This window comes from Diplotaxodon limnothrissa, linkage group LG7 (assembly GCF_057381915.1).
Source record: "Diplotaxodon limnothrissa isolate DT_005_m linkage group LG7, D_limnothrissa_male_GT1.1, whole genome shotgun sequence".
NCBI classification, from domain to species: domain Eukaryota; kingdom Metazoa; phylum Chordata; class Actinopteri; order Cichliformes; family Cichlidae; genus Diplotaxodon; species Diplotaxodon limnothrissa.
In genome coordinates, this window is record NC_140602.1 from 38,579,475 (window position 1) to 38,600,952 (window position 21,478).

General features: G+C 37.8%; 1 protein-coding gene across 1 annotated transcript in view; it reads left to right on the plus strand.

The window, feature by feature from the left end:
• LOC146628730 (leucine-rich repeat transmembrane neuronal protein 4) overlaps positions 1 to 10,460 on the plus strand; it is a 127,301-nt gene extending 116,841 nt beyond the window's left edge. The window contains exon 4 of the mRNA XM_085357075.1: positions 10,137 to 10,460. Coding sequence (XP_085213201.1) covers positions 10,137 to 10,460 — 324 coding nt within the window. The remainder of the gene's footprint in view (positions 1 to 10,136) is intronic.
• Positions 10,461 to 21,478: the final 11,018 nt, after the last annotated feature.

Sequence of the window (21,478 nt, forward strand, 5' to 3'; positions counted from 1 at the left end):
TTTGTTTGTGTGTACTGACCACGTAAGATCCTCAGCCAGATGTACACCAAGGAACCGGAAGCTGCTCACTCTCTCCACAGCAGCGCCGTTGATGGTGATGGGGGTGTGTACTTCTCTGCACCTCCGGAAGTCCACTATCAACTCCTTTGTCTTTGCGACATTGAGGGTGAGATGGTTGTCTTGACACCAGTGGGTCAGGGCGCTGACCTCCTCCCTGTAAGCCGTCTCATCACCGTTGGTGATAAGACCCACCACTGTAGTGTCGTGAAATGAGCTTTCCTTATCTTTGAAGATAATTTCTCATTTTCCCTCACATTTTGGGACAAACTACATAGAATAAGTTATTGTGTTTATATATGTGTTGAGCTCCTTAAAGAGCTGCAGTTGAACCTACCATTTAAATAATGTTTTTCCATTTATGGTCGTTCCTCTTCAGTAACTAGCTAAATGCTTAAGAACCATGACCACAACTTTCCATCAAAACATGAACGCATTACAGGGATTAGAAGGAAAAAAATGTCCTCAAGGTGTAAGCAGGCCATGGAAGGTCATTATTTTCTTATTGCTGAGCAAATATTTCTATCACTGTAAACAACATCAGGTTGTAGCTTATTTAAAAAAAAATTTAACTGCTACCCACAACTCTAATACAAGAGAAACGGCTTAAGATTTTGACAAGATTTTAAACTTAATAACGAGACAACTATAAAAATTCTGCACAAACCTAAGAGACAAAGAGAGAAAATGATTAATCCTGGTGCCACATGTTGCTTTGAGATGCACTGCATTGTTTGCTTGCATCAGTGAGTATCCAGCTTTGTTAAAAGGCCATCTGTGTCTGAGTGCAGTTGAGGCTGTTTGCGGCGAGGCAGGATCGGGAGCAGTTAGGGAAGGTCTGCATATCAGTTCTGGCTGGTGGCCAGCTTGCTTTGACATGTCTTATTAGTCAGGTCTTTAAAAGCTTCAGCCTACCTTCCCAGGCACACTCCTCTCCAATATCACTGATTAAAGTGCGACTGACGCTCCCAGTGAAGAGCCAAGTTGGCCACACAGCATTTATGTTGGGTCATGCTCATTACTCAGACACACTGCCAGTGCCACCATGACTGGAAGCAGCACATAATGCAAGACATCACCAGCCAAGAGATTTGGGAACTTTGAATTCATTATGGGACAGTGGAAATGGAACTACAAATTGTTCCCCTTTGACACAACCTGTCATTCTGCCTTCTTAATATGCGTTCGGGCACTCTTCAATGGGTGCAGAAGATTTACTGTATACATGGTGCTGGAGGCAGTTGAGGGTTGTTTCTTAGGCCATGAAATAGCATCAGCATGTCACAGCTTTGAGCATTTGCATGTATATAGATGACATAAAATAAAATGATCTATGTGGCTATAGCTTGACAAGGTTTCTGCTGTTGGTCTTGTGTTATATCATGGTTCACATATTTACTTTTTACCAGTGAGCTGTATGTTAGGTGACTTTCTTTGGTGCTAACAACAAATAAATAAAAAAATGATAATCATGATCCACTGCAGTTTTTAATGTCTGCTAATTATAATGCCCATCTATGCTATGACAGTTAAAAATTGTTGGTGACAGCTCTTGAATTCTGAACTTAACCTTGTCATTAACAAGTTTTACCATTTGATAGAGTAATAATAATGATACTCATAAAGTAATCAATAATCATTCGCTGCATTCCTGATCTGTAACAACAAAAATAAAGCAACCCAAGAGTCCAAAATTAACAGTTAGCATATAAAACTGACAATGTAAGCTCTGTAATTTTCATTGTTTGAGAGATACTCAGCCCCCCCCCCCCCCCCCCCCCCACACACACACACACACACAGACACACACACACACACTCAATTAGTTGTTGTAATTGTGTATTGTGCTAAATGTTTGTGTGAAAACAAACCAGACAGAGGAACGTGTTGAGCATTGAGTAACATTTCATGGCCCATTTGCTGTGGTCTGCAGAAGCTCCTTTACTGCATGTACCATAGAATGGGAGGATGTTGTGATGAGCCCACAGTGGGCACTCACTGGTGCGTGAAGGGGCCCTCCATCCCGCTCTCCTTCTCTGTCTATCGCTAGATTTCTCCCGTACTCTTCTTCCTGTTTTCTGAGCAGAGTTGTGCATGTATTTGTAAGTAAGTGTGTGTGTGTGTGTGTGTGTGTGTGTGTGTGTGTGTGTGTGTGTGTGTGTGTGTGTGTGTGTGTGGTGTCAGAGACCTGTAATCAAGAGTCACTGCACATAAAGGGACCTCCAGTCATTAAGGAATTAGTGGGAGGCTAACGGCTTGTTTAGAGAATCAATTAGCTTAAAATGTGGACATGTGGGCTCATTTTCTCACACAGCTCTATGAGGGAAAGTCAAGGTTATACATTCTGCCTCTAAAGTTAACTGACCCCTTATACCTCTAAAACTACAGTGGTCCTGTGAGACTTTGTGAATCCCAAGATGTGGATGATCTTATAGTTAGTAAAATGACAATGGGAGCATTTACCTTCTATGAGGTACACATTTTGACTACGAAGGCAATATTAAATTGCAGTAAACATTTGATTAAACTGCTCACAGATTTTAGTTTGATGTTGGCATTTATTAGCTAACACATACAGACAGTTTCTTTTGCATGCTGATATTTAAAATACATTATCTTCACTTCCACTTAAATATGCAATAAGATGGTCTATATATCTCAGATTTGGGAAATTCTTTCACACATATATACTCTGATAAGTTACAGCATTAACTGACAGGTGAACTGATAAAGATATAATTTTGTTACAATGCAGCGGTCCACTATAAAACTTTGCATTCTTAAGGGTCAGCACTTATGTTGACTTGTATGGGAGACAACATGCAGTATGAATATTGCAGACCAAGAACCACAACACATGACAATTACATGAATTACCATGAATGTTAACATTACTGATCTACACTACTACACATAAAGAGACAAGCAACTGGGAAGTCTTCCTCTCGGGATATGCTGTCTGAAAACAAACTGATGGTGTTTAGCTTCACACCTCTTCAGACACGTCCATGCACACCGCTCTGCTGAAACCTGACTGGTGGGCTCTGCGTCGTTGATGCCCGCCTAGCAACATCTGTGCTGACTTTCAACACTTACCAGAGCAGCTACATTTGAAAGACAGTATTTACCCACATGCTGATGTCCTGTGACATACATGCAAAAGAACATGTGTGCAACTATTTTGTTGTGTTCACTCACAAAGCATAATTTGAAGATTCTGTTGATTATTTGTTTTGAAATTTTAACTGTTTTTAGAGTTTGCCTCTTTTTCATTTCAGGCAATCACATTCTTCAAAACATGAAAAACATACATCTTAATGTGCATTATTTTTATACACTTATTTACACACTTTGCATTCATCATATATTCACTGGTTAATGTGTGCTTACCACTATTAAACAATGTTTTATCTCACTATTTTTTTTCTTCATTTTACCACTACAGTTACCGCCACAAATATTACTTCTTCTACTGTGACCTTTATTATACCTGCAAAAGTAAGTGCAGGGTAAATTAGATTAGACCTGGTATGTGATAAAAAAAAACAGTTAAACAGGGTAACCCACATTCTGGTCTTCATACATACAGTCTTAAGTAACCTGCAGCATTTCTCTAATATCCCATATGGAAAAGATATATATAAATCTTATAAAGTTTGTATCTGTCGTGTGTGAAACTTGTATGAAAAGCAAGAGTGAAAACAGATATAAGATCCCTTGAAAAATTATATAAATGAAACTTGTATGTTTTGGATACTTACTAAAACAATATATGAAAGTAATGAGAAAGTGGCCACTTTCACGAGTAAATCATATAAGCCTTATATGATTCACTATATGAAGTAGGCCACATCTTATGCAAGTTTTTTTTTTTTTTAAGTTTTTACTATTACTTTTCCATATGGGATGATAATAAATTTGTAGTTATTTTTAAGAAATAAACAATCATTGTTTGATTTGTTTTATTGATCATTCTTCAGCATAAAGACTACCTGTTAAATCATGTTTTACAGTCAAAATTATTTATCAATTATATATATAATTTTCTGTATATATATATATATATATAATACAAAATTATATATATATATATATATATATATATATATATATATATATTTTTTTTTTTTTTTTTTTTTTTTTTTTTTTTTTGTATATAAAGGTATATATAAATTTTACTGTGAGCCTTTAGCACCTCCTCTTCACTTTGTTGTGCTTCCATGTGCCACAATATAGTGACTTGAGAAGATCAAAGAGTATGGAGGAGATAGACTTTTGAACCATAATGCTTCTTAAGCCCACAGATCCATTAACATTGACTGCCTGTGGCACTGTTACTGCCTCCTTAGCTGCTCATAAAAGCATGAATGCAAAAAGAAACAAAACTTCTAAGAGGCACTGAAATGTTGGAAAAATAAATGTATGGGTTTTGTTTCAAATTAAACCTGTTGTGATAATTTAACATAAGATTTAATTGTTTACAGAAGGAAAGTTTTTACTGTTTTACAGTCATGTTTGTACATTCTGTGGCTATGGCATGAGATGCATTGCTAATTTGACAAATGTCCCAACAAAGTATAACAATAGCTTCATTTGAAGGACAGCTTTGAAAATTACAATATCAACAGAATATCACACAGTTGCTAAAACTGGCAAAAAAAATGTAACACAAACACAAAGGCAATTAAAGAAAAGATTTTCAAAGATGACACTGGACTGTATGGCTTAATCTCTGTGAGGAAGCTTTTCCATCTAAGGTCACTCTATGCTTTGTTCCAGCATATGGAGATAAAGATCCACTAAGAGGCAGGATGCCAGTCATTGTCAGATGAAACACATGCAGGTAATGGTGGGGAAGATCCATTTTTCTTTATGCTAATACCTTCTGACAGGCACAAGCCGCGGTATACCATATACAATAAAAGGTGGACCTACATAAACAAAATCTCTCACATGTAATCAGCAACATAATCTCCATCATTGTTTTTCAGCAGACACATCTAACCTTGTAAGCAAAGGTACTTTATGTGTTCCAGTTTCAAAGCTGTTTTAGACTCAACATTGTTTGGGAAGCTTTGACCTTTCAGTCAAACAGCAACTGTACAGAAACCTGGCTACACAAGGAAAAAATAATAAGGAAAAAGCTGAAATTGATCATTCAAAATTCCTTGACTAGTTGATTTTCTTTTTAAATGTACTGGTGCACTGAAAACACAGAAAATAATGCTAAACAGAAACATGCTGAAATGTAAGATCTACAACTAAACCATCAATGTATTAAGCATTAAATATTGGGGGTTTTTTGTATTTACTGTGTTTCACAGGCACAAAACTGGAATATCTACTCAAGGTTAAATAAAGAAATTATGTCCTCAGGTTTTAAGTGAGATAGCCTGCTGTCACAGATAGAGCATAGCAGCTATTTTCTACAGTTGACAGGCTAACAAACCCTCCTGTGTCAGTGGCAGCTGAACTTCATTCGACCATGGCCTGCAATGACTTTGCCAAATTCTTCACTGAAAAAATCCAAAAAATTAGACAAGCAATTGGTACATCAACAGCAGATCCAGGATATGTACTGTGTCCACCAAAAAACTGTTTAAACACCATGAAACAGTTTCAACCTATTAACAGCAAAGACCTGGAGGACATCTTAGGTAAACTGAACTCCTCCTCCTGCTGTTTAGATGTCCTGCCAACAAGTTTTTTCAAAAAGGTCTCAAAGACTTTAGAGTCAGACCTGTTACAGATCGTCAACTTTTCTTTATTATCAGGTGTGTTTCCAGAATCACTAAAAACTGCTGTAATCAAACCTATACTGAAAAAGGACAATCTTGACAAGACACAAATGAACAACTACAGGCCAATCTCAAATCTCCCGTTTTTAAGTAAGATCATTGAAAAAGCAGTTTCTCAACAGCTCAGTTACTTCTTAAAACAGAATAATTGCTACGATGCCTTCCAGTCAGGTTTTAGACAGAACCACAGCACTGAAACCGCTCTGACCAAAGTGTTTAATGACATATGTCTGAATACAGACAGTGGAAAAATGTCAGTCCTAGTTTTACTGGATCTCAGTGCAGCATTTGATACAGTTGACCACAACATATTACTCAAACGACTGGAGAACTGGACAGGTCTTTCAGGAACTGTACTAAACTGGTTCAAAACATACGTAGAAAACAGGAAATACTTTGTATCAATAGGTAACTTCACATCTGAGCAGACAAGTATCACATGTGGAGTTCCCCAAGGTTCCATCTTGGGACCCCTTCTGTTTAACATCTACATGCTCCCACTGGCACAGATTATAAACAACAACAAAATAAACTATCACAGCTATGCAGATGACACACAAATATATATCACAATGTCACCAGGAGACCGAGGCCCTGTACAGGCTCTTGGTAAATGCATTGAGGAAATCAATGACTGGTTGTGCCACAATTTTCTCCAGCTAAACAAAAACAAAACTGAGGTAATAGTCTTTGGCGCCAAAGAAAAACGATTACAGGTCACCAGAGAACTTCAATCTATACATCTAAAAACCACAAACCAGGCGAGAAATTTGGGTGTAGTGATGGATGCAGACCTAAACTTAGAAAAACACATTAAGACAATAACAAAGTCAGCTTACTATCACCTCAAGAATATATCAAGGATAAAAGATCTGATGTCTCAACAGGACCTGGAAAAACTAGTCCATGCATTCATCTTTAGTAGGCTTGATTACTGTAACAGCATCTTTACAGGTCTACCTAAAAAATCAGTCAGACAACTACAGCTCATTCAGAACTCTGCTGCTCGAGTCCTCACTAAGACCAAAAAAGTGGACCACATCAGTCCAGCTCTGAGGTCCTTACACTGGCTGCCTGTCCGTCAGAGGATAGACTTTAAAGTTCTGATGCTGGCCTATAAAGCTCTGAATGGTTTAGGACCAAAATACATCAATGACCTCCTGACCCAGTATGAACCATCCAGATCCCTCAGGTCATCTGGATCCGGTCTTTTATCAGTTCCCAGAGTCAGAACCAGACACGGAGAAGCTGCATTCAGCTTTTATGCTCCTTATATCTGGAACAAACTCCCAGAAAGCCTCAGATCAGCTGAAACACTCAGTTTATTTAAATCCAGGTTGAAGACTCACCTGTTCTCAGCTGCATTTGAATAAAGCACCAAATCCACACTTTAAGCTTAAATTTCAAAACTTACATTTAACTACTGATTTTATCTACTGTTCTGATTTTATCTGTTTTGATTTTATATACTGTTTTGTTTGTTTGTTTGTTTGTTTGTTAATTAGTTAGTTAGTTTATTTGCTTGTTTTAATCAATTTTAAATCATGCTTTTTATTTGTTCTTGTTTCTAATGTCTCTGTAAAGCACTTTGAATCACCTTGTTGTTGAATTGTGCTATACAAATAAACTTGCCTTGCCTTGCCTTGCCTAAATATAAAGGCAAATGCAATAAAATGCAAACAAACTAGCCGAATGCTACTTACTGAAATGTTAAAAAGTGGGTAGTCACAGTTGTATACTATAATCACGCTGAAATAGAGCAATATAAATCATCTCACTATTGAGTTGATTTGTAAATTAGCATGAAATAATACAAAACACAGAATTTTACTACTACACCACTATTTTCTAACTAGAAAACCTTTTTCTTTTGTATCCACATAGTTTATAGTATTTCCCTTTAAATTGTTATCCAATAACAAAATTGCCATTTAAAAAAAGATAGCTTGTAAAACAAGTCAGGTTTAACACACTGATGATTTTTTTTCTGTCAACAGACTATTGAGTCTAAGGAATTACTGATTTGGGAGGCACAAAGAAAAAAGATAATATTTCTATTGTGTAAGCTATACCTTTCTTATAAGTGAATTATTCATGAATATAAATAGCTCTTTTTATCACAAAAACTGAAACAGGGAGCACTTTGGGCCAATTTGCTACATGTGTTACATGTGCCGCAAGTAATAACTTGGAAGGATGTTCCATAGACATTGATAATGACACATTTTGATTTTGGACACCAGCATGGTGAATTTCAAGTCAAACAATCAAGATGGGATTAAAGATTAGACTTTCAGTTTTAATTCAAGAGGCTTAACAAAAGTATTACATGAAATGTTTAGGAATTACAGAAATTACAAGTTTTATATGTAGTGCCTCATTTTCACAGAATCATTATTATGGCTATAGGGATGGGTATCGTTTAGGTTTTATCCGATACCAGTACCAAACCGGTACTTTTGAAACGGTGCCGGTGTTTAAACTGTGCTCGAACCGGTGCTTAAAGAATGGAGAACACACACTTTGTCCAAAAACCTCTCATGTTTAGCTGTTTTCCACTTTTTCTTTGGTCATTTGAGCCTTTTTGGCTAGTAATCCACTGAGTGCCTGTAATGTAATGAATCAGCCCCACTTAGTGAAGTCCATTTGAGGAGGAACGCTCTATAGAAAGTAAGTGGGGAGGTGGTTCTGCTGGTCTACTGGCATATTGGAAGGAAAGTGTGTTATGGAAATGAAACTTTGTGAATGTACAAACATTGGTAACTACAGAATTACCAGACCAGATAAACAAGGACTCACATTTCAATGTGACTACAACTTTCTGCAGTTGCTAACTGTAATGATCCACTGCATCAAATGCATTATAGTAAAGCCCAAATATGTATGTATTCAGGTATGTATGTATTTATTTATTTATCTGAAACAAAGCTGGTGTAAATGTTTTCAGAGGGGCTCAGAATGCTCTAATCCTTTGCTCACATACAACACACACCCCACCCACCCACACACACACACACACACACGCTCAAACACGCTGTTTTTCTTTTTCTTTTTTTTTTCTCAGCCTGCACTTATCTGCATTTCTGAAACAAATTCTTCTCTGACATTACATCACGAATGATGAATATTTTTTACATGCATATTGGAGACAAAGTTATTGACCTGGTCATTCAAAACCGTCTTTTTTATATTATTATTATAATTTTAATCTGCATTGGTAGCAATACAGTTTACATAATGCATTATGATTTGAGGTGTCATACCATTAGTTTTTTCACAGTCAGTCATTTTTTAGGACTTTTCTTCTTCTTCTTCTTTTTCTTTGTCTTATTATTATTATTATTATTATTAATAATAATAATAATAATAATAATAATAATAATATCATTTTATTATTATAATTACTTTATTATTAAAAACCAGGTTGGTCTGCCTGAATTGTAATATCTATCCTGCCCAGTATGACTTCTACTGTATTACAGTCCTACAAAACAGTAGTTGCATACTGTGGAATAACCAATTTTCTGTGAGTGTGTGCAATGTTTTTATTTCAGTTGCTTCAAAGATGGGGACCTGGTCTTTGACCACTTGCAAACAGTTGAGTGACTGTAGAGTATCAAAACAGTGGTAGAACAGCAACATGACAGACTCTGCCTGCTCTCTGTCTGCTAGCAGTTTACAATTGAATGGGGTCAATTTGGAAATCACATGCGCATGTTTGTTATAATGTGATAATTAACTGTGCTAAGTTGTCAAAAATTGCAAATCTGTTGCCATTTGCATACACAGAAATTCACATTGAATAGAAATTTGTATTAACTACTGACATTGAGAGTTCAGTTAGAATCACATAGATCTGAAAGAAAAATTGAGAAGTAGTGATGTTATTTTTGCAGATTTTCAATTTAGCTGTGAAATGACACAGGTACTTGGTAACTTTGCGTTTACAAAAATAAAACCTAGAATACAGTCTGATGACAACCAGTTGAGTCGAGTCGAGGGCACAACTGTCAAGTAGTATTATTTACAAATCTTTGCCAATTTGTCTAAGAGTGATCGCAGTCACACTGAGCTGGATCAAAATTGTTTGGAGACAGGTTACATCCCACCAGGGGATCTGTTAATACAGATAAATAAGAATTTGTTTTGAAGCTATATGGCTAATTATTTTTCTCTCTTTTTTCTCTGTTCTTCCATTCTCTTTCCTTTGTTTCTTCCACTCTCCTGTAATCATTCCATATGTCTTCTACCTCCATCACCCCTTCTGTTCTTACCAAACAGGTCCCTCATCAAATGGGTGCACTGACCTTCTACCGTTATGAACAGCCTATTGTAGACTACTGCCAGGCCCATCAACCCTTGCGGCTAAACATGGGTTATGAGGGACCCCCACAGGGCCTGGAGGGCCTGGAGGACCTTGGGCCATGTGATAGAGGCACTATACAGACAGTGGCACTGCCAGCAGTGCCCTCTGCTGCCAGCATGGGTGCCCCTGTTCCAGGACCTCGCTCTCCTCCATCGACCCTCAGACCACCAACTGAGGGTCCCGGCAGCAGTCCTTTTCCTACTTCTGAGCGCACTGGCACACTCAAATTTGGACGCTAGTGAGCATGGTTAGAAGTGGGGCAAGGGCCTCTCATTCACCATGACTTTGAAATGAAGGGGCAGGCGAGCTGGTTATTCAGTGGGGCCTTGTTCTTAGAACATCGGTATGTGAACTAGAGGACAAAATTTTCAAATTATGCCTGGAGGCATTTATCATCTGAAACACACAGTCTCAACCATATACAGTTGGGTGAGACATTCTTGCTGATCATTTTGTTTTTCTTTTCCAAAACAACTCATTGAAAAAAAAGGGTCCCTGACTCAAGGGAGGTTAATTCAGCATATGCCACAAAGAATTACCTTATTTCCAAATCTGATCTTTGTCATATCCCATATCAGCATCATGGGGCATCTGTTCACAGCAGCAGCAGCCAGCTTACTCTGAGTCAGGAGTGAAAGGGAAAGTGCAATAAACACAAGTTTTCATTCACGACAAGTGAGGGCAGTAACATCAAAGATCGAAGAGATAGAGCATATGAAGAGCAGAAGGCGTCTTACTGTGATTAACATTACAATTTCTACTCACTAGCTATTAAAAAAGTTAACATATATAATTTCATTAATTACATAAATATTTTGTTTCTTTGAGTGTCATATTTTGTACTGAATTACATTAATGTGCATGTTAAACCAAAGAGTTTACTAATATTTTTTCTTTCTTTTTGCACATAAGGTACTTTAACTAAGGAGCTTTTTAAATGTCAGATGTTCCACTGAACTAGCCTCTGCCAGTTCACATTTATAATTACCACTAGATCCCCTGATGATTTCGAATGGACTAGAATTGTCTTAAAGAAATAGAATAATCAACGGGGTCATCATGTTGAAAGGTTATGAACGTATTTATCATAATGAGGTATCACACCTGGCACTCCCAACGTAAGCTCAAGTCAGTTCTTGTGATCTTAGTGTTACTATGAAAAACATAATTCAAAGCAGCATAAACTGTATGTTCCATAAATGTATTAAATATATAAAGACCCTTTACACAGATGAACAACAAGTCATTGTACCGTATATGACTATATCCCAGCTGAATAACCCACTATGCTTTAAAAAAAAAAGGCAATCATGGAAAAACTAAAATAAGAACATTTGAATGAAATGTATTGTACATATTATTGAAAAGGTCTACTTCACTGAAGGTCAAACCACTCTCACTGCCCCAAACAGTCATTTGAAACATTGTTGAGTCAATGTTTGACTTTCATTAACTGGACTACTTGAAGAGCACCATCTTGCTGGGTTGGCCAGGCTTAGGCCATGTGCTCTTCCACCACAGAGAATAATGGTGCCTAGTGGTGGCATGCTGAACCAGCACGTTGACTTCTCTTTGACCTGCATATGATCCCACAGACTATACAGGAGGTTTTGCCTGACATCTCAATTTTTTCCAGAAAGTGAGCCGAAATTAAGGAATGTTTTCTCTTTTTTTCTTTGTTTTTTCTTTTTCCTAATCAGTAAACCGTTGGCCACCATGTTGAGCACTGCTGCTCGTTGACTTATGGAGCTGTTGAGGATTTCGGATACGGCTTGCATGGCCTGTCAAACAATGTCCTCAGTTTAACTCAAGCAGTGCACCAGTTTCCTACATGTCAGTGGTCATACTCTAGGGAGCTGTGGAACTTACGCTTGCTCTTCCTACAGAGAGACTGATTGATCCACACATGAAACTGCAAGGGGCCAACATTTCCCAAGAAAGATGATGCATATTCAAACAAATATGCATTGTTTTTGTTTTATTTCGTTTTGGTATTATATTTTTTTGCTTGAAAATTTTTGAGGTGTTCAAAGATGATGTCAAGAAATTCTATAAGATGAATAAAAGGACAAAATCAAATAGAACTTATTTATGATGTAAATAATGAGTCTTTAAAGATTTAAAAAAAAAGGTATGAACTTCATTTCTTCTGAAACACAAACTGCTTGTGAACAGAAGAGGAGCCTTATTCACTTTCCAGTGGGAATATATTACTAAGATGACTTGGTGAGGAGGTTCCTACTGTAATGCTCTCGTTGTTTCAATGATAAGTATTTTTCTATCTGCTCCCATCACTATTCTACCACTCTACCATTAAAAACAAAATATGTTACTGACATTATTTCTCAAATCCAGTCATTTTACTCAATAACGCGAAGAGGGGAAGATTCTGAGCCCTGTTATTGTGATGTACTTCAAGCGCCAAACTTGACAGAGATTCATATTTCCTGTTCTGCCATCAGGCATGTTGGAGAAGCCATCTCACAGGTGGTAATTAAATAACGTGTTGTTAGTTACATCCATTCCTCTTGTTCAAGAATTTTAACACTATCAGCCATTTCAAGGTCTACTCGGGGAGAAGTGTGCTTTTCTTTATACCAAGAGTTTAACTTGTGAAGGATGTTCTTTATAATGTGCCATTATTTTGTTAAATGTTTTATCAAAAAAAAAACAAACAAAAAAAAAAAACAACTGACCCGAAATGCTTCATGATATCACAACTAAGAAGGGTTCGGTCCCTTCATGTACAGGACATTGCATTTAAAAAAAAGCAGTTGATTCGCTCAGTACGGTTGCTTAATAGTGATGGTGGAGTTTACTTTGTAATAGCAGCTGTGCCAATGTCTTTATAATGGGAGCTCTCTCAATTCTATCCATGTATTGTCCTGCCTTGCTGTATATCACCCCTGATAACTCCTTGGCCTGAATTTCATGTCTGCTGCTTGGTGACTCGGGTGAACCTGTTTAACAATGTTCTATTTCTGTCTGCATGCTGATATTTTAGGAAACTGTGCCCATTTAGGGAGGAGCACTGAACCAGAGACAAACAGTACGGGAGATAATTCCTGTCCGGAGTGCCCTAGAACCAGCAGCACATGTCATGGACAACTTCACTGTTTTTAAAGCATCTTGTTTGCTGACCCATTCATGCCCTTGTCTCGATTAAAGTATAATTCCCTGGCACTGTAGGCTGTTAAATAGAGAAATAGGTTTGTGTCGAGCACTCACACCTGGGACAGGCATTCCCTTTAATAGTTTCCTGTTAAGCCTAGTACCCTACGCATACTAATTAATGCAGGTTTCAGAACAGTGATTATAGTTGATTTCAGACTGAACATAAAGATCAAAGCTTCTTTGCCCTCATGTGTAATTAGAAAATGCAAATACCATCTTTGTATATCCACAATTAAATCAGCTACTAATAAATGATCAATTGATCATGACTACCTCCCAGATAAAATCAGATATGTTCAGCGGAATGTTTGAATTCTGCTGCCAGTAATTATTCAGTCTTTTGTCCATTTATTTTGCCATCAGAGAGCTGGAAGCACAAGCAGTGCATGCTAATGATGCATGTTTGAGCTGAACTTCAGGACCGTCTGTGCTAGCCCCGCAATGCCAGTAGGCTTTGTTTTCTCTTCTGCTTTGTTTGTTTATGGGTTTATACTACCCGAGTTCCCCAGTCCCTGTCACTCTTTGTGTTCGGGCTCAACTCCCCATTGGGAAAAGTTTTTTTTTCTTTTTTTCAAATTTCGCCTTTTTTTCTTCTTGCTTTGGGTGGGGTGAATAAAGGTCTGAAGAACTGCAGTAAAAAACTTTTATATTTCAGTGTTTATGCTTAGAGGAAAAGCTAAACGCACATCTCCAAGGGGACAGGAAAAGCAGGGGAGAAGAGAAGGGTAGACAGAGATACTGTTTAATAGGGAGAACATAGAGGGACAAATGGGTAAGTGCGAGGACATTTTATTCTGTTACAAGGAAAGTGTTGTGATATATTTTGAATGCTCCAGGGCAGCTTTGTTTCCACTGCAAGAAATGACACAAACAGCTTCAGCCATGCTCTCACACTTGCAACACACATCCAGTCTGTACTCTGTAGAGGCACATATGGCACACAGATTAAGCTACGACATATTTGCATCCTCTGAACTGTATGTATTATGCATGCGCTCATACAAAGATGCACTTTATCTGAACAGGAATTATCATTTACACTATTATCAGTAATCCACTTCTTAGTCTTTGCTGGAGAAACAATCACAGACGGAGATGTACAAACACATAAAAAGACACATGTGCTTAATAAAAGGATAATATAGGTACAGCAGGGTTTGACACCCCATTCCAGTTCATCAAACGGTACAGTGGACTCTAATCCATTATCTGATAAATGGATTTGAAAATTTAATTCCAAGCCAGACATGGCTTTGTAGCTTTCCTTCCTCTGCCATATATTTGTGTCTTTCTAGTAAGCAGCACTGGGACGTTCCCATATAGCACACACTCACTCCAAAAACAAAAATAGGATAAAAACAAAAAAATTTAAATAAAGAAAGAAAAAAAAAGACAAATGGTAATATTCCTCATTTGCAATTTCTAGATTTGCGTTCCTGTTATTGTTACTCTGTCATTAGTGTTTATACAGAATCAATAACTTCTGTGATGCAAAAGAGAGACTGGAAGTGTTGCTAGCGATTTAGCTTCCCCGCATGTACCCAGAGGGCCTCTGTGTGTGCACGTGTGTGTGTGTGGGTTTGTGTATCTATAGCAGCACCTACTCCTCTACCTCCTCTGAACCAGCATTACCATTACTGATGTTCAGGCCAGCCCGGTCCCCATTGATTGTTATTGTTCCATTCTCTTTTACATTAGCAAGAAGTCTTTAACCTATGACCTACATTGTCCTAACTCTGTTTTTCTACCATTGCTCATGTCAGCGGGGACACAGAAAAGGAAGACATGATCATTAACCTCTGTTGGGGAAACACACTTTTTCGTTTGTCTGACAAAGCCCGTTTACACCCCTAATTGGATTTAATGTTGGCACTGCAGAGAGCATGTTTTTTATTTAAATGTGCTGCATTCTTCGCTTTCAGTTAACAGTGCAATGAGAAAGCAAGAAGGAGGAGCTCGAAAGAAAGCAATATCATAATTAGTCTTTGTGTTCCTTGCAGGCCCAAGTCCTTTCCCATGTTTTTTTGTTGCCTCTTAAAATACTCTCCATATAAATCTTTTCATTCCCACTGTCTCCCCCTCATTCATATCCTGCAGACAGCTTCAACTTCTGTAGGTTGTAAATATGCTCTGCATTGTTTTCTTTGGTAGTTGGTTTGTTGTTGATTTTTTTCCTTTTTCTTTTTTTTCTTTTTAATTTCCTTTTTTACTGTAATCAGACCTAAAGCATTTTTGTGGAGACCTGGTCCAAGCGCAAAAATATGGCTCTTATTTGAGTATATTATTGTCAGATAATGTTTTGTAAAAATTTTGATGATGAATAAACATCTAAAGATGGAAACTGTGTTGTCCTTTTTATAATTCAATTGTAGCTTGTAGTTAATAGATTACTTTACCCGTCTTACCTATTAGCAAGAGTTCACCAGTTATGGCCAGTGCTAGTCAGCCTGCAGAGACAGAACAATGGTATAACATTTTCTTTTGAAAGAAGTTTTAAATTTCGGGCCTTCAAGAGGAGCAAAACTGAGAGCCTTGCGTGGCTGGCGTCTGTACTTGGAACCTTTACAATTGCAGTTTTTGATGTAAATTGTTGATAATATCCACTGGAAACACTGATGGCAAAATAAAAATTTCTCATCGATTCAGGTATGTTTCTAATTTTTTTACAGTGACTCCTCCTAAGTCTTTAGGAAGGGGCCCATTTTTAAACAACTGCTATTTCTTTCAAGCGTGTAAGCATCCTTACTTTGCTCACATTTCCCTGTAATGTAAAGATTTCCCCAGAAAATAGTGTCATGGGTTTCTCCATCTTTCATCTCAGTTGGCAAGAAATTTAAATTCATACTCAAACTTCTAAACATCAATCTAATCTGGACTTTTCACCACATGCAGGATTGCAATCACAGAGTCCTAAGAGGGGGGACAGAATCACTCTCAGCAGGCTTTGGCAGCCTGGGGTTTCCTCAAAATAGCAACACACTTCACAGAGACTACCATAAAAACAGACTATAATAACAATATGAGACACATTGTGATCTGCGATCACATGGTGACAATACCCTCATGATGTGTGAGATTGTCACAAAGTGTGTCATCCCTTGTGTACAACATACTGGTGTTTTTTGAAACCTGTCAAGATGCAGAGACAATGCTTGTGCCAGGCTCATCAGTGGTGTACTTACCAAGATGTATAGGTGTAAGAAATGGAATAACGTAGTTCGAAATAAATTGTGCATCAAGTTTGACTTAAAGCATGATGTATAAAAGTATGCATACCTTAAAGCAATGCAAAGTCAGCAACCTACATTTTAAAGTTGCTGTTTATTTTACAAACTTTTCAAAGGCTGTGTTGGTGTACAAGTGATCATAAAGTCATCGTGATGAATGCAGCTGACATGTTCAAAGTGAACCAAATACCCGTGGCAAAGGAGCACTGCCAGTGTCACAGAGATGGGAGATCTGTTTGCTCCAGCCTGCTGTCAGTTCAGATGCACACATCATGCTATCACTGCCTTGGAGGAACATGACAGGCCCACTCACAGTCCAGCTCACTGTGGTTTTCAGGACATGGGGTCTTGCTATCTTTTACTTTTTCTCCTCCAATGATTGCACACCCTTTGGTATAACATCAACACAAATAAGAGGAAATTACGCTGCATTTATTCACAAAATTTAAACCTGCATTCAGATGACCGTAATCTTCGCTAATTGCTGATAGATGTAGACAACAGATCTGCTACATTTTTTGGTAAAAGAAAAAAAAAGTCACTGCACCTTTCCACTCTCTCCGTTAGCTTCTAGCCTTCAGGAGGCAAGCAGGTTTGTCAGCTGTCAAGCTAGCCCAACATAGTGTCAGGATTTCTGCTCATCCTGTCCCTCAACACAGGAATCAACTGAGGTAATGTCCCAGGGTTGCTACTGTTCACACTTGGATTTGAGGGCACACACAGCTAAAGCTTGCTAGTTCTGTTTGTTCATGACACAATCATGATTGGTTTGAAGTACTATGTCATAAAATGGCCATGACTAGGTTGAGTCAGGAAAATAACACGTCAGTTATAATCTTGACAAAACCAAAGATCCCAGAATGAAGGCTTGGTATGTCAAAATATTCCTCGGCCTGTAATACATTGTCTAATGAGAGCATCTAACCAGATAATATGTATGGGAGCTGCACTTTCATCAATTACAAGGCTCTTCTGAGGGTCATGATGAAAACCCAGGTAATTAGTAGGTGTGGGGGTCTCTCCTGGGAATTCACAATTCACAGATTAATAGATTGTGTGTCTGAAAAGTCCAGTGGATTTATGTGCTGCAACCTTTTAGCAAAAATGTATTTGTAGAGTATCTTTCAGACCATGCCTACATAACAGACATACACACAAAGGTAATTAGGTAATTGTTGCTTCTGAGCCTCAGACACTGACAGATTTGAAGATGCACATTCAAGGTCATCAAGGTTACCTGAACAAAATTGTGAAGCTTTAACCAAATAGATGTTTAATTCCACCAGAAGCCTGGACAGAGAGTGTAATAGGAAATGTTGCTTTGGTATACAGAACCCATCTCAACAAGTGCAGCTACTCATGGCAACTTGTTCACATTGCCCAAACCCAAATCCAGTTGAGCAAGTTCAGAATAAGAATGCAACAAGCCTGCTCTGTAGAGATCTCACTTTGTCATTCACATGACATGAAATAACTCCTGCCAACTTCTAGGACCTGAGGACACCAACAAATGTCCCATGCCAATGCCCTTACGAGTTATATTTTCTTTCAGGATATGATATACATTAATATGTGTATTTCTTTGCACACTTTGCACAATGTTTGCACAGCATCATATAAAAAAAAGACCAATTTCCTTTGCGTCGAGGGTAGCTGCTTCTCCACAACAAAGGTCCGCCTTAACCGAAAGGTTAAAAAAAAAGGTCTGACATGGCTGAGGGGTCAGTCTCTCTCAGTTGATTGCACACAGCCCATCTCATCTCAGTCTGTGTAAAAAAAAAAAAAAAAAAAAAAGAAGCCCTTGGCTGGTGGTTGATTGGCCAGGTCAGGAGGCTTGGTAAGTATGCAGTGTCTGATTCTCAGTGACCTTTAAAGCAGTGTGATGGTACTGTGGGCCTGAAAACTCTCTACTGGAGGAGAGTGGGGAATTCATTGGTTTGAGATAGTCAAAGGATCTTTCTTTGGACTGTTTTTGCTTACTCTCTCCCTTTTTTCTATGTCTCTCGCTCACTCGCTTTACACTTACTCTAGCTCTTTCTCAAAGATTTCTATGGTGCTGTTGGCCCTACATCCACTGTAAGTAATGGAGCTCCCCGGGGATGTAAAAGGTCTTGTCCTCATACAACCTACAGAGGCTTTTCTATGTCCTGCCACAGTCTGGATTTAGCTTGAGCAAAATTCAGTCACAATTGTTCCCCTCTGTGGATGAGTAAATAGAGCCCCTCTCCTCTTCCCCTTTGGCATTTTTCTTTTTAAACACTCTACCGTGCCTTCCCCTTGACCTGAAACGAGCAATCAACATTTAATGATTGTGCTCTCCTTTCTCAGTCTTGATTTGTTCTTTTATTCAGTCTGCCATCAAATGAGCCCAATATTACTGCACTTTATTTTAAATGCTGTAAGAAATCTGGCATTTTGAAAACAACATAACATAATCATATGTAGAATACATAACCGGTTAAAAAGAAAATCTGAAAAACAATGAGTAAAACAAAACGAATACTAGATTTTATGAGCTAGACTAGTTCTCAGTAAAATTCTCAAATACTTTAAACACGCAAAAATTATTTTGTTTTCTTTTTAAAATGTCAATCTTATTTAATTCTAAGTTGCATTTGAATTGAACGGAATATGTTAATAAAGTTACTGTTCAGATAAAAAATCATCCAGATTTCACTGTATTTCCTTGTTGTGTATACTTTGTTATACTATAAAGATTTCCCTTTCAGCAAAACACCAAGAAGAGGGCAACAGCTTGCCGTAAGATACCAGCAGGGAGACTTCAAGAGTTCTTTTTTTTCCCACAACAACCTACGGTTAATTAAAGGATTCAATTGAGGCAAAGTTCATCCCCCTGTGACAGAGCACAGCAAGGCCTTGCTTCTGAGCCTCAGACACCGACAGATTTGAAGATGCACATTCAAGGTCATCAAGGTTACCTGAACAAAATTGTGAAGCTTTAACCAAATAGATGTTTAATTCCACCAGAAGCCTGGACAGAGAGTGTAATAGAGGTAAAGCCAGGATGCCTGGCAGCCACTTAAAGGCAGAGTGATGAGCTTATTCACCAGCTTTCTCCCTCCGCTCCAGTAGCACATATTAAGAGTAAATCACTTGAGGATGCAGAAACTGCCGAAAGAAATTTCGTTGGTTATATACACAGTTAGCACATGAATACATGTGTGCAAGCTAGAATTCATGCTCTCAAGGCCAATGGTGAACTTAAAAGCTTGCCTTCAAGATACTGTCAAGCAGGCATGATTTACTGGTGTGCAGTACTTTGTGAGGGAAAGCCCATTAAGGATACTACCACAGGAATACATGTAATCAAACACATAGTATAGTTTGTTTCTTACCATATTATTTACAAAAATGAATATTAATAATTCGTGAATGCCTTTAAAACCCAAAAGTTGAATTCCTCCCATTAATGTGGCTATTCTGGCTCTAAAGGGCAGATTTGCTAAGCAGTACAAATAAGCATGAGGCCGCAATCACAGAAATGTGCTGCAGGGAATGGAAGGTTTTAAGGGTGATGTACTAATCTAATTTATAAAGAAAGACACATTCTTCATTTCAATAATGACCAAAAACATCAGCACTACTCAGAAGGTAAAAAGTTAAAAAGTACTAGATGTGATGACAGAGTATGTAATGTAACCAAAATATAACTATTTTTCCAGTGTACTATTTTGACTTCACAATTGTAACCGAGATCTATGGGAGGCAGCTGAAAGAGAATCAATATGTTATTCTATAAGGGTGAACAGTTTCTGTTAGAAATTGCTTTGGACTATGTGGTTTTGTTGGTTGAGACACCTGAGCAATGCCTTTTTCAAACAATTTCATCATATAAACCTGAAATCCATGTGTAACAGCTGCCCAGTTGGATATGTGTACTTTATTTTCCATCAGATTGGGATTCTTCTGCAGGGTAATGGAATTACTTTTACTATGCCACATGCATATATGTGTATATCATTGTTTTCTACAGTCTCCAGGTATTCATTGAAGTCATGTGTCAGGGTTCCTGGGTCTTTGACCCAGTGTTTTCAGTTCCTGTTCATTGTTTATTTTCCATATGTTCCCTTTTCTGGTTTCATTATGTTCTAGCTCTACTTTCTGCGTCATTTCATTATGTTCAGCCGTGCTCTCACCTGTCTCCAATCGTCATCATCATTCAGCCTGCGTATTTAAGTTCCTCAGTTTCATCAGTTCAGTGTCTTGTCATTGATGTTGTCTTTCCTGTGTGTGCTTTCAGTTCAGCCAGTCTGTATAATAAACGCCATTCTCATCTTCAATCAAGCCACGAGTCCTGCCTTTGATCCTCTCTTCCTCTCATCCACACACGAAGCCCTGACATCATGTTTATATATTGTAAGATTCAAGTATTCGTCTAACACACTTCAGATCTGTCAGAGCCCAATTAATAGCTGTATTTGGTATTTTGACACACTCATTATGTTATTTAACAGACTTCTTACTAGAGAGGAGTTAAAAAATTATGACAATTGATTTGTGATGATATCATCAATCCATGAATTAGGTTTAATTTGATTGGGTAATGCTCTGTTTCATCAAACCATCAGTATCACTAAGCACACAGAAATATCTGGGGCATGGCTCTAAACAGTTGGGGTGTTGACTCAGAAAAGCTTTGATAATTCACACATACTTTTTTTTAACCATCTTCATACTGGTAAATGTGGCATTACATTTAGCTGCTGACTTTTCTGTAAAAGAAAAAAAAAAGCACAATCATAGTAGGTCTGTTTTTAATCTGCGTTGCTGTTTTTACCTTATACTGTTCTTAACTTCTAATTTCAGCCTCTCTCGTGGACTTTAATTGTTCTGTA